Raw genomic sequence first — 16584 nt, forward strand, 5'->3', positions numbered from 1 at the left:
TTTGCCTTTCTTCTTTAGGCTCACCAGAACCTAGCACAGTGCCTGGCACATAATAAACAGTGGAAAAAATGTCTGTTGATTGATAGGTTGATGCAGATGAACACTGTGTCAGGACCAGGGTTTCTTCATTTCCCTGCAATAGGGATTAGGTTTCTCTAAAAGATACCAGAGCTGTTCCTGGAATCTAACTGGCCCCTGACTCCCTGAAATTTCTTGATCAACTATGGTCCTAAAAAGTCCCAGCCATGTGAATTCAGTGCCCCTCTGACTTGTTGGCTATATGAACATATGAATGACCATACCCTGATGGCCAGATGCATTTCTATATGGAGATTCCAAATTTTAGAGAGGCTAAGGTGTCATTATATCTTTATTGTACATCCTTGCTGTTTAAGGGCATTGGAAACCTCCTGAATATCTCACTTTATCCTAACTTCAAACTAACAGCATGCTGGCATTATGCCTGCCCCTAACTGGCACCAACTTTGCAATTTAGTCTTAAAGAGCTGTCTGGCACACTAAGAAGTTCAGTGACTTGCTCAGAGTCATATAACTGGTATGTCAGAAGTAGGACACGAAGGTAGAGCTTCTTGACTTCTAATCCAGCTCTCTGTTCTCTATATCCCACTGCCTTTAAATTTATTGTCCTACTATAATATTAATCCTTTTTTAAGCACCTTAATAGAAAAGGCAAAAATATATATAACACACAAAAACTGCAGAGTATATGTGTAACCACCAACACGTGGCACATCCTTTTAAACTAATGTGTGATGCAACAGATAAACACTTTAGCTAAACTGGAGGGACATGATATACATCTTTTGCATTATCTTCCAGCTTTAAATACAGTATACAATTACTGATACAAATTTTATAAGCTGGTGTTACTGGATACAGTAAGGAAAGCATGAGGACATTGCAAATCCTCAAGGTAGAATTGCAGATATAAAAAGAACCAAGAAACTTGTCTCCAAAAGTAGGGGAATGGTGATACTGTTTCCTGAACTTAAACTAGCATGTTTCCACAAGACCATCTACATGAAAATTAATAAAACATTATAGACCAGATTGTTTTCTTGAATTTCCTTCTTCAGTTCCTGGTTACATCTTATTGAACTGGGGCTAAAAGGCTAGATTTCAACAATGTATAGTCCAAAGTCCTATTTTCAAAGAGTGCTAGACTTTGGTCACCAGATCTTATGTGAGAGCAACCTGACGAGAGTGGCTGGGCCTTTCTTCTCTTTCCTCCCACAAAGTGTTATAGCCTACTGTACAGAGGGCTGCTTTTGCTGACCAGGGAAAGGTTCCCTTATCCTTACAACAACAACAACCACAATAAACCAGCACCAAGAACAATAATCAACAATAACTGTAGCTAGGTGAGATCTTATAAGCTGTAATGCCTTATGTTCTTCGTGGTACTTTGACAAATTAGATGACACATTAGATGAATGAATCAAAGAATTTTAGAGAAGGAATAGACACCATTGGCTATGTGTTATAACCCATATACAAAAGGAATCTCCATCATAAGCATACTGAAAAAATGGTTATCCTCTGCTAAAAATGGTTCCAGTTCTGCCTGATGACCTCCAAGTATGGGAAAATCATCATCTGTCGGATAGTCCATTCCAATCCTAGACAGTTCTAGTTGTTACAAAGTTTTTCCCAATATCAAGTCTAAATTTTCTTCTTTGCAACTTCCACCAATAGTTCTGTCCACTGTGGCCAATCAATCAACATTTATTAAGAGCCTACTACATGCTAAGTACTGGACTAGAGTAAGTCTCCTTCATCTTGACATCCCTTAAAATATTTAGTTGTTGTTGTTTTAATTGAAGGAGATGTGATAACATGTTGGTACCACTTTCTGGAGAAAGAATTCTCTAAGCTTCATGTAGTGTTTCCCCCTGCCCACGTCTGTTGGAAGATCATCCTGGCAGGTCACTGATTATTCAGCCTGGATTCTGCCGCTGACAGTTCTCACTCCTCTTTAGGGCTAGACCCTGGAGAAGGTTCCATTTCCAGGGACCCAAGAATTAAGAGAGCAATAACAGCAAAACGCAGAAGAGGTAAAGAAGGTGGAGATGGGGAAAGGCTAGTAAGTTCAAAGGTAAAACACATGAAGGAAAGAAAGGGGACAGAAATGTTAGTTCATTGATTAGTTGATTGAAGGAGGGAGAGGAAGGGAGGAAGAGGGGAAAGGGAAAGAAGGTAAGTAGAGTAAGAGGGAGAGGGAAGGAAGGAAGAAAGAGTGAAGAAGATAGCATAAAAGAGGTGAGCAGGGAAACAGGAAGGAAGAAGAGGCAGAGTAAGAGGAGTAGGAGGGTAAGAGAGGTGGTGGACAGAGGGAAGAGGAAGACTGAAGGGAAAGTAAAGGACAGAGCAGGGAGAAAAAGAGTAATAAAAGTAAGGGTATAAGTAAAAAAAAAAAAGAGCCAGGAAGGAAGGAGAGGAAAAAGAGGCAGGAGGAGATAAAGAGAGAAGGAGTAGGAGGGAGAAGGGAAAAGAAAAGCAGGAAGGAAAGGGAGAGAGGAAGAAGGGGGGACATAAAGAGAGGGAGTAAGAGGAATGGAGAGGAAAAGAAAGGGGAAGGAGAAGAGGAGAGGGTGGAAAAGAAAAGTCCCACTTTCTACAGGAAGCCTTCTCTAGCCCTCTTACTTCCAGGGCTCGCCTCCTTTTTAATGATTTCCTATTTATCCTGCCTACGGCGTGCTCCGTACATATTTGTCTGCGGTCTTTTCCCGCCAACTGCAAGCTCCTCAGTACGCTCAGCAGAGCGCTGGCACGTAGTAGGCACTTAATGTTTATTGACCGGTGGATCGAAGAAGGGAAGAGAAGGAGTAAAGAGGAGGCCAAGAAGGAAGGAGGAGAAAAAAGGATAGAGGAGAAGAAGAGAGCAGGGAAAGGGGAGGGGAGAGAAAGAGAAAGACCTGGAGGGAGGGGGGAATGAAACGGAGGAGAGAGAGGGAAGAAAGGGAGAAGAAAAGGCGAGAAAAGAGGCAGAAGAATGGAAGAAGAGGGGAAGGGAGGAAGGAGAGAAGGGAAAGGCAGAAGACCTTGGGAACGAAAAGTCGGGCGACCTGGAGGCTGCGTGGGGCAGGGCGCGGGGCAGGGCGCGGGGCGCGGCGCGGGGCAGGGTGCGGGGCGCGGCGCGGGGCGCGGCGCGGGGCAGGGTGCGGGGCGCGGCGCGGGGCAGGGCGCGGGGCAGGGCGCGGGGCAGGGCGCGGGGCAGGGTGCGGGGCAGGGCGCGGGGCAGGGCGCGGGGCGGGCCCGGGGCAGGGCTAAGTCCTCCGAGCCCGCATCCCCAGCAGGGGGCTCTGCTTCTCCGTCCCATCACGGCCGCTCTCTCTCAGCTCGCCACTCTCCTCGCTGCTCTGCGCCGGCGCCGGGGTGGAAGGGGAAGGGGCTGTCAGACCAGGCCGGGGCTGCCGTCGAGGGGGTCCCCGCCCCCTTCACGCACTGAGGTAACCCGCCCCCATCGGACGCCCCCTGCCCGGCCCCAGCCAGCTGGGCCCAGCCGGGCCCGAGCGGCCCACCCAGGCCCCCAACGAGCCCCGCGTGTCCGTGGGGGTTTGTGCACGTGGGTGTGGGGGCCACAGGGGAGTGGGGGGGCAGCGCCAAGGGAGCGGGGCCGGGAGTTTCTGTGTTACGGAAACCTGAGCGCCTGGTTTCTCCTTGCTCTTGACCTTGGGGAAAACGCGCTACCCTCCGTGGCCGCGTGCTACGGAAACTGGGGGGGAGGGGGCCCAGGGGCGGGGGGGCGGGGGCAAGGTGACCCCGGGGCGCAGCGCACTGGGCGCTGTGCCTGGAGTCGGGAAGATCCTGCTCCCCTGGAACCTCTGGACGGTTTTCACAGTCTGCTAGCTCTGGGCAAGTCGCTTTTCCCCAGCCTGTTTCCTGCTCCGCCTAAAAGTGGGGCTAGCAATAGCCCCTGCCCCCCGGGGTGGTCGTGAGGGTGGCTCACACTCTCTTTGCACCGCGACAAGAGCTAACTGGTTACGGTTCCGAGCACTTGGAGAAAGGCGACCCGAGTTCAGTACAAGCTCGGACCCATACACACTTCGTCACTCGGGCAAATCACTTAACCTTTGCCCATCTGCAAAATGGGGGTGATAATAGCATCCACCTTCCAGGATTTGTGTGAAGACTGTATGAGAATCTAGGTAAAATCACTTTGTAAACCTTAACTGTGCTATATTAACGTTAGAATGCCTTTCTGAGAAGCCCAATTCTCTTTATAACTCCAAGGGTTTCTCCACAGGAGTGAGTGTGGAGCTCAGTGAGTAGAAGATTCCGTTGACTTCGAATAGGAGTTCTTAATTTGGGATCAATGATGTCCTGTAGATAGGTTTCATGGAGTCTGAAATTGGATGGGAAAAAAATTATATCTTTGTTTTCACTAATCTCTAACTGAAAATTAGCCTTTCCTACCATTAGGAATGTAGGCAGCAAAGGCTAATTTTCACTAATCTCTAACTGAAAATTAGCCTTTCCTACCATTAGGAATGTAGGCAGCAAACCACCGTTAGTAGTGTTAGCAGTTCCTGTGACATTGTCATCAATAGAAATCAGATGTTTTCATAGCACATTATAATTGGAGCTATCTCAAAATATCGTTTATGCTCATCACTACTTCAAAACTACTGTAGTTATTAGGCCTGCTGTTACATCCTATATGATTGCAACCCTCACATCTAATGACTGTATTTCAATACAGTTTGTTTCCTTCGGAATCTCACGTATTTTATACATTAAAAACATTTTGCTGAGAAGGGGTCCATAGGCTTCACCAGACTGCTTAAAGGATCCATGACATAAAATCAGTTTAAGAACTCCTTACAGGGAAAGTCAATTGAGATTGACAGAGGTATCTGTTGTTAGCCTCATTCCTCTCTTACTAAATTTCCCTCCTCCCCTTCCCTCAGTGTGGGTACAGAACTTTGTTGGGTTTAGCCATGATCTTTAAGGAGTTTAGAACGCAGGGCACAGTTAGAGGAGATAACATACAATAGATGAGTGGTCTGTGGTATGGTACCAATTATGAGAGCTCTAAGATCCCCTTCAGCGTCCTGGTGGTGTGACTCTAACCTTCAGAACAGCTTTGTCTGTAGAGTGAAAGAACCTGCATTCAAATCCCACCCATAACATTTGCTACCAGTGTAACTTTGGGCAAATCATTTATCTTACTTGGATCTGTTTTTTCCTCTGTAGAATTAGGCGGTTGGATCAGATGGCTTCTGAGGTCTGGCTTCCAGCACTGGTTTTGTTGTTTGTTCTTTATTCTCAAAGAAGACCATGACATGAGGGAGGTGATGCCATGACATGCAGATCAATTGGATTTAAGTGATGGAAGGCTGTGCAAAGTCACCAGCCTGGCATTCTTCTCCAGAACTATCAGGGTCTAGTGGTGAGATCTAGATCAAGACCAGGGAAGACCTTGGCCTTTTTAACTGGTCTCAGTTTAACTGAGACGCTGCCCAGTTCAGTGATTAAGAAAGGAGACAGAAAATGGCCTCTTAGTTCAACAGAAAAAAAAAAATTAATCTGGGAGGGGAATACCCTCAGGATTTTTGGCCACTAGTTTTATGATCTTGTTATCTCTTTAGGCTAGAGTAGTTTGGGAAGGGCTGGGTAGGAATTGTGCTTGCAAAAAGGAAAGATTTGATGTGGGATTAAGGAAATGATATAAAGGTCAAAGCTTGAACTCCTATTGAAGGTAGTAAGACACCTTTCCAACCATCTTGGTGCCTTGAGGCCCTTATCTTTACCCACTTTTTCAAGCCTGGAATTATCTATTCTAAGTGGAGGTCCTAAGGGTCTAAGTGACTTACTCAAAATCTCAACCAGCAGAATTATAGAGATTTAGTTTGAATTCAGAATTTTTGACCTCAGATCTTCAAGATGAGAGTTCAGTTGGCATAGGACATGGAGTCGCTGGCTTTAGAGCTTTAGAGGAGGGGCTCTAGAAATCCTCTACACCATGGTTTTTTTCTAGATGAGACTGAGCAAGGGAGGTCAAGTGATTTCCGTAAGAGTACGCATTTATATTCCTAGCATTTTACGTAGAGTAGTAACTTCATAAATGTTGGCTGAATTGAATTGACCTCCAAATCTAATAGGCCCAGCCCTAACCTCTAACCTGAGCACCAATGCTACATCTGATTGTCTTTAGGACAGCTTTGTTTTATAGTGGAAAGAGCTCTGGTTTGGGCTCAGGGGTCCTGGGTTTTAATCATAACTCTGCCACTTACTACCTGAGTGATCTTGGGTAAGTCATTTGACACTTCTGGTTCTCTCAGTTTACCTATCTGTAAAATGAAGAGTTTGGACTAGCTGATCTTTAAGATCTCTTCTAGTTTTAAATCTTTGCTACTATGTCCCATACTCAGGGACTTAGAGTTCTTTCACGTGAATGCCAGAAAGCAAAAAATAATTTGTTGAAGTGCATTAACAAAAGTGATAAAAACCTAGGACTTAATCCTTCCCCACTGGGTAGGCATCCCACACATGCATCTAGTTGATGCCCAGCAACATGTTGTAATTTTGAGCTAACTGATGCTGCCAATGTTAAGGGCCCTAACCACACAAAGTAGCTGTTGTGATCATGGGCAAGTGTCTGCCTCATTTTCTTCATCTGTATGGGGATAATAATAGTGTCTACCACCCAAAGTTGTCATGAAGATTAAGTGAGAAAATATTTGTAAAGTGCTTTGTAAACCTTGAAGTGCTATATAAATACTAGCAATTATTAAATTTATTATTATTGATGGCAATGGAAGGACTTGAGCCTGAAACTTACTACAATACGTCATAGGAAAGAGACCTCTGAGACCATCTAATCCAAGCCCTTCATTTTACAGATGAGGAAACTGAGGCCCAGGGAGGTTAAGTCACCTACCCATGATCACAGAGGTAAGCCTCAGAGATAGTATTTGACTCCAGAGTCACTGCCCTTTCCCCACATCCAAGATAAGCAATATTTCCTGTCTGAGTTACAGATGGTTCTTCCCTACTATAAAGTACCTCAGGGTCTTAAGGAATGTATATTCTTTCACAGAAAAGGAAGAGGTTCAGTAACCAAGTCTTGGTTACTTGGTGATTTAGGGTAGGAGAGGAAGTAGATTTTGGAAGTGCTAAAAAGCATGGGGTATTGAATGAAGAGCAAGTCTCCTTAGGTTCAAGTCTTAGTGCTGACATATCACCTATTTCACTGGGTTAGTCACCTCACCTCTGAGTGTCCCAGTTATCCAACTAGCCCAAGTCACCTAATCTCTGAGTTTCCCAGGCAATTCTTTAAAACTTCAAGTTGCAGAGAAAATCCCAGTTTGTACTGGTAGAGGAAACCAGAACGGGGTCCTATACTGGTGAAATCACAAGTTTCAGTCCAGAAACAAAATTCAAAGTGATAGAACAGATCATACCCTTTCTGGGTTGCTAGTGTTTTGATGCCTTGCAAACCTTAAGTATTATATAAATTTAAATTAAATCCTATTACTGTTAACATGTAAATTCACTGGAAGCAGCCAGATGGCATAGTGGAGTCCAGTGAATAGGAGAGACCTGAGTTCATATCCTGCCTCAGTTATTTTAGTCATTGTGATGCTTTTCTCTCAACTTTAGTTTCCCACTTTTAAAGTAGGGATAATGATAGCACTTACCTCATGGGGTTGTGAGGATCAAATTAAATAACATGTAAAGGCCTTGGAAAGCCTTAAGGCCCTATGTAAGGCCAGTGGTTGCTATTCTTCTTATTGATCCAGATCTTCTTTGTCTCCACGGCCTTCTCTGGTAACCTACTCTGAACTGAGCGTTCTTCTGTTAATAGTTACGACCCATCTTCTGCCAAATGGAACAGGATGGGATGGAAAGTCATTTCTGGCAATATTTTTTCATCAGGATGAGTAAGTGACTGAGAGTCTGTGGCCTGTAGTTGGGTTAGCCATATGACAGTATATGGCTTTCACCACCTGATAATTGTTTACATCAGAGGAAGTACTTTCTCAGGAGTATCTTAAATCATACCTCTTCTGTAAAAGCAGCCACTGATTTGGGCATGCTTTATTTCCTACATGAGCTGCAGCTGTAGACTGGGGGACCATGAAAGCATTAGAACAAGAGGTTATGTGTTTAGTGTTCTATCTCATCAAACCAGCAAAAAACAAGGCCCAAAATGGCAGCAGATGGAGGTTAGTGACATGTCACAGTAGCTTCCTTGCTTTTATGTAAGACTTGTGGGTGGTTGTTAGTGATCACTTTGTGTTATATGGTGAGATGAAAGGGGAAAAAAGATAATAAATTGAAATTTATTAAATTTGAGTAAAGTAAAATATAAAGATAATAGAAAATAAATAAAAAGAGGGTCATTATTAAAGGATATCAATTGTAAAGTATAACCTTAGCAAAAAAGTACTTTTTCAGACTCAGGTACCCACTTGTTGGCCATTTAGAAGGCATTTGTGTTTTATGGTTATCGAATCAGTTTCTAAAACCAGTTTTGTACACATTAGGAAGCGTATTTATCTATGTGTGTGTGTATATATATATATATATATATATATATATATATATTCTCTAAGAAGGTAGTTTCTATTGACAGTGGTGGTAAATTGATTGCTCTTTGGCTCAGTTTGGTGGTATATGAAAATTTTTATATCTGACATTGCCCTCCCTCACTCCCTTATCTTTTTGTTTTCTGACTTAAGAATTTTTCTTCTATGGCTTAGAGAAGGGACCTTGCCTGTGGTGACCTATGTGGAGCCAAAAGTCCCTTCTGTTCATCCAAATTTTCACCCATTTTCTATCAGATAGGACAAGATAAGGAAAATGCTAAGGGAAGAAGAGTAAGTGAAATTCAAATCTCAATTTGGCTAGTTAACTGTTTGGGTTGGGGTCAGGAAGGAAGTTGAAATGAGGGAAGGTTGAGAATTTTCTTTGGATTTCACAAATCCTTGTTGTCACATCTCATTAGTATAATCAAAAACTCTAGTTATAGAAAAATTATCCTAAAAATTTTGTCTACATAATTTTCCAACTTTAAAAAAATAATTATTAGGAAATCACTACCAATAATTGTGTGCACTGGCATAGTTGGCCACTATTCCCAAAGCTAATTCTCTTCTGGAAGTAGAACCAAGACTGTGTATGAATAAATGGTTTAATTACTTTGAGTGTATGCAGCATGCCCACTCACTGGAATCATATCTTCTAGCTGTAGGAAAGACTTAAATTTGACCTAAGAAAAGGGGATGGCAGATCTGCATTGTGAATTTTTTATATTATGTACCTTCAATAATGCCACATGTGGAAAATGCATCTGATTTAATGTTTGTCTGTTTCAGGAGATGTATGCTATGACTAGTCTCAGATTGCCCCTCCATGTTTTAAGAAAACCAAATGCCTGGATTGGACTCTGGGGGACATCTCTTGCACATAAACCCTGTACCTCTTGGAGTCACTACATAAATTCTTCTAGTTATCAGTTAAATCCATCAAACTATAGAACACTGTTCTTCTATAGCATTTCCTCCGTGAAACTCCCAGGGCTTTTAATATCCCCAGAATGCATTTCGCTCTTTTCCATAAGACTGAAAAGCAACACAGGATCTAAAAAGACCAGTAAAAAGGCTTTGCGGAAAGTAGATGATGACGATGACTCTGATGAAGATCGGGGAGAGATGAGTGAGCAGGAAGATGAATTTGAAGATTACTCCAATGTAGTAAAAGACTATAAGGATCTGGAGAAAGTTGTCCCCTCTTTTCGGTATGATGTCATCTTGAAAACAGGTCTGGATCTTGCAAGAAAGTAAGTTTGGAAGGTATATGATGGTACTACCCATTTGTTTTTTATATCAGTTGCTGTAATCTAGCTTTACAAATATTCATGTGCCCACCCTGGGTGACTAATAGTATAAAATAATAAAATCGCAGAATTTCAGAGCTGAAAGGTTCCCAAGAGGTCCTCTTATCCAGTATTCTCATTTTACAAGTAGAGAAATAAAAGTTTAGAAATATTAGTGACTTGACACCCCAGTCAGTTTTGGGGAGATCTGAGAACAGAACTTAGGTCTTATGCCTCTTAGACCAAAGCTCTTTCCACTTTTCCATATTATTTATACTACAAATGGGGGGAATAAAAAGTTAATTTTTGGCCTTTGGCTGCTTTTGGATCCATGAGGAAGGGTGAGGCATAGGATGATTATGGTCACACAAAATGATTTTTTTAAACCATTTTTAGAGAGTTATTAGTGTTTTTCTGTACCTCTTGCTTAGCTAGCTATAAAAAGAGTGAAGATTTTCATGAGGCTGAAGTTAAAGTGTTTTAGAGAGCTCTCCACAATTGAGTTTATTAAGCATCACTTTTCTCTGTTACTTTGTTCCTTTATTATTCAAGTGTGCAATTTGCCAGACATCCTGTGTTTATATAGAAGATTGTTTAGTTTTTCAGTGCCTTGATGCATCTTCAACTTGTATCTGGACACAGAATGTATTGGAGCTTCAAGCAATCAATGACTCCCATCAGCACAGTGTCCTGATTCTCCTCTGGTCAGTCAGAATGATCCCTATATTCTCCATTCTAAAGGTGGCTTCTCTGTGTACCACAGGAATATCTGCTACTTAGTTTATATAAGCCAAATCACAGAGATCAGGAAAACAACAATAACAAAACAAAAAAAGAAACTTGTTTATTGTTTAACAGTCTTTAAAAAAAATTTTTTTAAAGCCAAGGTGAAAATGAACTGACTTTTTTTGTGTCTTTTAATCTAGCTGCTGACATAAATTTCAGTAGGATGCGATAAACATGGGAAATGCTTATTTAGCATCTGTTTAATTGTAGTACAGCTGTGGGGTTTGTAGATGGCACTCACTGTACATACTGCTTCTGATTTCCTAGAACAAAAACATATGATGATAAAGAATATAATAACTCTTTTTAGAAGGATCCCACCAATTGGGGCCACTCTTAGTTGATAAGGTTGATAATCAAGGGCACATTAACTTTGTAGACAAGTTCCCAGCTGGTGGGATTCCATAGAGTCTGCAGCCCTAGATAGTAACTTCAATATGTGTCCATATTGGGCTCGTAAGAGTACTGGTAGGCAGCACATGGTCATTGTGACATCTGTGCATCAATTCACTGATTCGGAAATGGCCATTGGTGTCATTGTTTTAGAAAGACATAGAATTAACCCTTGATGTCCCCTTGCTTTCAACATGGACAGTCAGTTTAGACTTCCAGTCATTCGTTCACTACTGCTGGTAGACTTTCTCCAGCAGGTCTACTGACCATTGTAAATTTAATACTACTCTAGAACATCTCTCTCTTTTTTTTCCCTAAAGTAAAATAGAAGATGCATTCTATAAAGGTGAACTCAGACTGAATGGAGAAAAGTTATGGAAGAAAAGCAGAACGGTGAGTTGTTTAAACTTAAACTGATATTGAAATACATTTGTCAGAGAGACTACCAATCCTGAACTGGTGCCACTCCTTCCCTCATCCCAAATCCATTCATTTCCCTGGTGGAACATGAGTGTTCAAAGCATAGCCAGAGCCAGTGGCCCTTAGGAAATTCTGGTGGGAATGAGAGACAAAGATCATATTAAACAGTTTTATTCTTCAGGAGCCTCAGCTGTCATTTTAATGATTCATGTCTTTTTTCTGTACTGTTGCAAGTCAAAGTCAGAACCTAGTGAGATCACAATTGACTGAACCCCTGAGTTTTCTTTGCTTCTTCCACAGTAATATACCCTGAATAGCAGTGGAGAAAGGTTTTCTTTTGAGGGTTTCTTTGGTTTCATATCAAAGAGCCAGTGTTCTGTTCAGTAGTCAATTAAACTAATAGCCCAGTGCTGGGTCCTATAGAAAATACATAGTAAGCACGTGACAAGGCCTTTGCCTTCAATGAACTTGCAGTCTTTGGAACAGCATGAGGCAGTACCGAAACTGGGTTTGACCAGAGATGGTACTGACAAGCAGTGCTGTAGGAGTTTTGAGAATTTAGAGGAAAAAAAGATGCTGAATTCTTTAAGGGTTCAGGAGAAAGTAAGACTTGAGATGGACCTTGGGGGAACAGGAGGTAATGGTTAGATGAAACATTCTTAACCTGGCATTTAAAAATTTGTTGTTTTCTTAAACTGAGGTAACTATTCTAATTATTTTCCTTTGTAATTCCATATATTTTATTTTATTCAATAGAAACCCTTATTGTAAGAAGGGCTCTGTCAGTTTCTCCAGATTCACTCCTAAAGGGGTTCATGACGGAAATGGTTAAGGACCCCAGATTCATACAGAGAGAGGAAAGAAAATAGAAGAGCATGTGGGGTAGATGAAGGACAGTAAAGAAACATTGGACTTTGTTATTATCATTATTAGATTAAAAACTTTTAAAAATTAAACATGTTTAATGGATATTTTAGAATCATGTATTTTTTTTTCCTATGGTGTGAAACATGTATAACCAATGCTTTCAGTGCCCTAAAGGAACTACTTTGCATAAGCTGTAAGCATATGAATTTCAGAGGGCACCTGTTACTGTAGAAGCTTCCTTTGAAAGCCAGAATCATTTTTTCAGGTAAGAATTTAATAGGGATCCCAGTAATTCTGGGAAAAATAGCTAAGGAGCACTTTTTATTTTCCATCATAAACTCCCTTTTCATTTCAGAATGAATCATGGCATATTAGCTTCTGAGAGCAGTGCCTTGGTAATTCTGGGGTACTGAATGGGGATGTTCCTTGTTTGGGGAATGTTATTATATAAGCTCTCCCAACTAAACATACATGATAGAAAGAAAACCTCTTTGTATCTTCCCTCTTCCTCCTAGTTTCATAGCCCTTGCCCTCAGCCAAATGCACTCTTCCTCTTTGACTTTTATAGTTTTTTATGGTGGGGGACCTCATATCAGTCAGTCACTGCAGATATAAATTACAAAAATAAGTCATTCATCCTAAAATTGGACTGAGCATTTTGTATCAGCTTTTTTTCCTTGAACTTAGTCCAGTGACTTCCTCAGCTAACTATTGTAATATTTTGTATACAATGTTCCCAGAGCAAAAAATGATTGCATCCCAGCCTGGCCATCTCTTCCTTCCCAACACCATGCCTTTTTTCTTCCTGCTATGATGTGCTGTTAACTGCCTAATTGCTTCTTCCCCAGCCTATCTTCAGTTTTATGTTGCCTCACTGCTTTCCAGATTTCTCTTGGGGGTCAGTGGAGGATGAGGGCAGTATTAACATTCTGCTGTCTGAGAGGTTGGCCTGCCTTGTTACTAGGAAGTGTGGTAGTCATAGTAACAGTGTAACTAAGTAGAGATTTGAAATGTAGATGGTTGGAACCATTGAACCAACCCAACTCTGCTTTTTGTAGATATCAGGCCTAGTTTTCCTCCCTGGACCCCACAGTAGGGCAAACGAGAAACAAAGAATTTTGTTTCATTTTCATTTCATGTATCATTTGGATGCCCCTTCCTAGGTATCATTCCTGGCTAATCCCTTGTTCAGCATCATAGCTATGCCCCAGCATAGCAGAGCCAGTAAAAACTTTTCAATATGCTAAAAGTGAAGTGCTTTTCAAGTGTTGATCTGTGGAGCTAGTAACTTTGTACAAAATGCAAGATAACTTTGTATAGCAGTGCTCTGTCAAACTCATCTGCCCCTATTTCCTTTAGGCTCCTTAAATAAGCATTTATTATTATGAGAACATACACGGCATCAGAAAAGCATCGAAGACATTGTCCTCCATTCCTCTGAATGAAGCCAAGGGGGAATCCAGTCTGAGGTGCATGATAGCATAGTGTAGTACTGGCCATAGACTCAAGCGAGGGGTTCACATCTGAGCTCTGATGCTTATTAACTGTGTGACCTAAACCTTTCCTCAGATATAAAATGAGGGTAATTTATATGTGTACTGCCCACCTCAGAGGTCGCTCTAGATTGTAAGTAATGCCAGGGTTCTTGTGAGGAAAACATTATTTAAACCTTACAAAGTGCTACATAAGTGCAATAACTTAGTGTTATTCTTTCCTCATGGGACAGAACAGACATTGTCTATTGCCTTCATGCACTTATTCTCCTTTTCCTCCAGAAAGTTGGACTTTGGGTAACAATAAGAAAACTCTGACCAGGTTTTATAATTCCTTAAAACTGGTCCAACTCACTTGTTCTCTGCTCTGAGGATGGAGATAAACATCTTGGAGAACATGTTTTGCTTCTTTTCAGTGTGGGGGTGACTAAATTGATAGGTTTTCATATCTGCTTTTTCATGGGAATATTGTGCATGCACTGGCTACTGAATACAGTTTTGTACCAAGCTCCACTGATTTGCCAGTTTTTCATTTGAAACAAAAGGTCTTTGATGCCCCCATTTGAGGTAGCATTTGGGGAAGGTGGTTCATGGGTGATTCTCAGTGTGGTACTTTTTAGTCTGTCAGAGCTGAAAGTCAGGTCAGTCAATTATCATTTATTAAGGGCCACTGTATTGTGCTAAGGGCTGGGAATTCAAAGAAAGGCAAAAAAAACCCCAAAACCAGTTCCTGCTCTCAAGGAACTCTCACAGTCTGATGAGGGAGTCAACATGCAGACGTGTGTGTGTGTGTGTATGTGTGTCTGTATGTGTGTACACACATATATACACAAATAGATGTATACACACACAGGTTTTCCTGTCTTAAAGGACATTTAGAGCTAATTTTACACATTTATAGAAAAGAAGGTAAAAATAAGACACTTGAACCATATTGCTTATTTCTCACCTGTAGGGCAGAGTAAGTTAACTAGGCTTCCTAAGTGTCTGTGTGTCCTAGTCATTTTATATAGGAGGAAACCAAGGTCCAGTGACTTAAGTAACATCACAGTAAGTAGAAGAGTCAGGATTTGAACCCAGGTCCTCTGACTCTGAACTCACTTCTTTCCCACCCTGCATCTCCTGGGGTCTGTTCCTATACAGCCTGATGAGGTAAAACTTCTGGCTCCTTTCTTACTAGGACTCCCTGTGGACATGCTGTTTCCTTCCTCTCCAAGAAAATTCTCAGTCTCTGAAAGAATGGATGACTGTGGGTTCTACAACAACCAGAATGAGTCTGTGCACCGAGGTCATTTGGCAGACAGATAAACAGACATAATTTGAAACCAACAAAAAATGTTGAACCCTAACTTTCCTTTGCAACACATGTTCACAGTGGTGTAGGGACAGCTTATTACAGCATCCTGTTGACTTGCAAAGTGCTGCCCTGCGTTCATGCCTGGTGCACGACTTGTACTTGAGTCTCTACCTCACAAGTGAGCCCTTTGGAACATGCCAGCATAGTGAGTGGTGTCATCCCCAAAGACTTCTCAAGAACTCAACAAGCAACAAGTTATTTGAGCCTGAGCTTCCTTCTACAATGAATCATAAGATCATAGACTGAGAGGTCATCTAGTGCAGCCTCTTTGTTTTATGGCTGAGAAAGATGAGGCCCAGAAGTTAGCTCAATGGTAGGCAAAGAACTACTGGTGAGCAGCCTTAGAAGAAAAACCAGGCTTTCTGTTTGTACTAAGTCCCAGACTGCATTCTAGGAAAGTGGTCACTGTACTCTGTTGTCAGTGCCAGCTGAATTTCTAGCTCATGAAAAACAAATCAAATTCAAATGGTTGTTATATAAGTTAATCTCTTTTCCAGAATGTCATGATGGTCACTTTTAAATTTTCAGGTGAAAGTGGGTGATACACTGGATCTTATCATTGGAGAAGATAAAGAATCAGAAACAGAGACAGCTATGCGAATTGTCCTGAAAAAAGTGTCAGAAGAGAAAACTGAGTCTGAAAAGTACCGAGTGCTTTTACGCCGGTGGAAAAAAATAAGATTGCCCAAGAAGAGCATTTCTAAGTAGCCAGATTCCTGTGGTAGCAAGAATCCAGGAATGCAAGTGGTTTTCATCTAGTGGGGAAATGGGACAAAAGGGGCCTTTCTGAAAAGGGACATTTTTACTAAAATAAAATCTCATCAGATCTGGAATCTGCTAGACCATTTTGTGAAAAAAGGGATAAGCACATCTCCATAAACGCCTAGTGCTAGGCTTCAGAAAGTTCTCTTGGTAACTTGGTTTGTGCTTAGTTTGACTTTTTTCCTGGGTGTGGGAATGAATAATTTGGTTTCTAGGTCATTTCACTCAGCATAAGATATGCAGTGAATGAATGAAGTCTAGAGAGCTTTTTTAATGATTTGCCTGTTTTCCTAACTTAACTACCTCATGACTGTTGTAAAATAAAACTGGCCTTGTCATTTCTTAATGTTTTTATTTGTTTTATACTTACCAGTCAAAATGCCTCTCTGAGACTAAGCTTCCACTAGCAAAGCTAAGCGCAGGGAAGACTGCTCTCTGTCCAGATAACTCAGATAAAGTATTGGTAACAGTTGTTTTGGCTCAGATTACCCACATTCATGCGCCTCCCTTCTTTCAACTCTTTTATCTCCATACCTTTGGGCAGCAGAGGCACCATGTGACCAACCAGACAAGGTCTGAACATGATCCCAAATAAAATGGTTTAGTAGCCCCCTGGAAGGTGACTGGCTAGCACCATAAGCAGAAAGGTTCTTGTTGATTTG

The 16584-nt window shown here is 41.6% G+C and overlaps 1 protein-coding gene across 5 annotated transcripts; it reads left to right on the forward strand.

Annotated features, from left to right (window-relative positions):
* Positions 1 to 3289: 3289 nt before the first annotated feature.
* MTRES1 (mitochondrial transcription rescue factor 1) lies at positions 3290 to 16268 on the forward strand. 5 transcript variants are annotated; one of them, XM_072642976.1, is made up of 5 exons: positions 3343 to 3470; positions 6867 to 6918; positions 9345 to 9808; positions 11344 to 11416; positions 15689 to 16268. In XM_072642976.1, exons 2-5 carry the CDS (start codon positions 6907 to 6909, stop codon positions 15866 to 15868), a joined length of 729 nt encoding a protein of 242 aa, XP_072499077.1. In that variant the 5' UTR covers positions 3343 to 3470; positions 6867 to 6906; the 3' UTR covers positions 15869 to 16268. The 5 variants fall into 5 exon arrangements, with proteins under 5 accessions (XP_072499079.1, XP_072499077.1, XP_072499082.1 ...); XM_072642978.1 differs by lacking the exon at positions 6867 to 6918 and having other exon boundaries at positions 3290 to 3470; XM_072642981.1 differs by lacking the exon at positions 6867 to 6918 and having other exon boundaries at positions 3344 to 3586.
* The last annotated feature ends 316 nt before the right edge of the window (positions 16269 to 16584 follow it).

Source organism: Notamacropus eugenii, chromosome 2, assembly GCF_028372415.1.
Source record: "Notamacropus eugenii isolate mMacEug1 chromosome 2, mMacEug1.pri_v2, whole genome shotgun sequence".
Classification (NCBI taxonomy): Eukaryota; Metazoa; Chordata; class Mammalia; order Diprotodontia; family Macropodidae; genus Notamacropus; species Notamacropus eugenii.

Bases quoted from the DNA above. Each gene is read 5' to 3' on its own strand.
- MTRES1 (XM_072642976.1), top strand. The intron at 9,809-11,343 runs GTAAGTTTGGAA...TTTTCCCTAAAG, and splicing joins GGTCTGGATCTTGCAAGAAA to TAAAATAGAAGATGCATTCT. The intron at 11,417-15,688 runs GTGAGTTGTTTA...TTAAATTTTCAG, and splicing joins TATGGAAGAAAAGCAGAACG to GTGAAAGTGGGTGATACACT.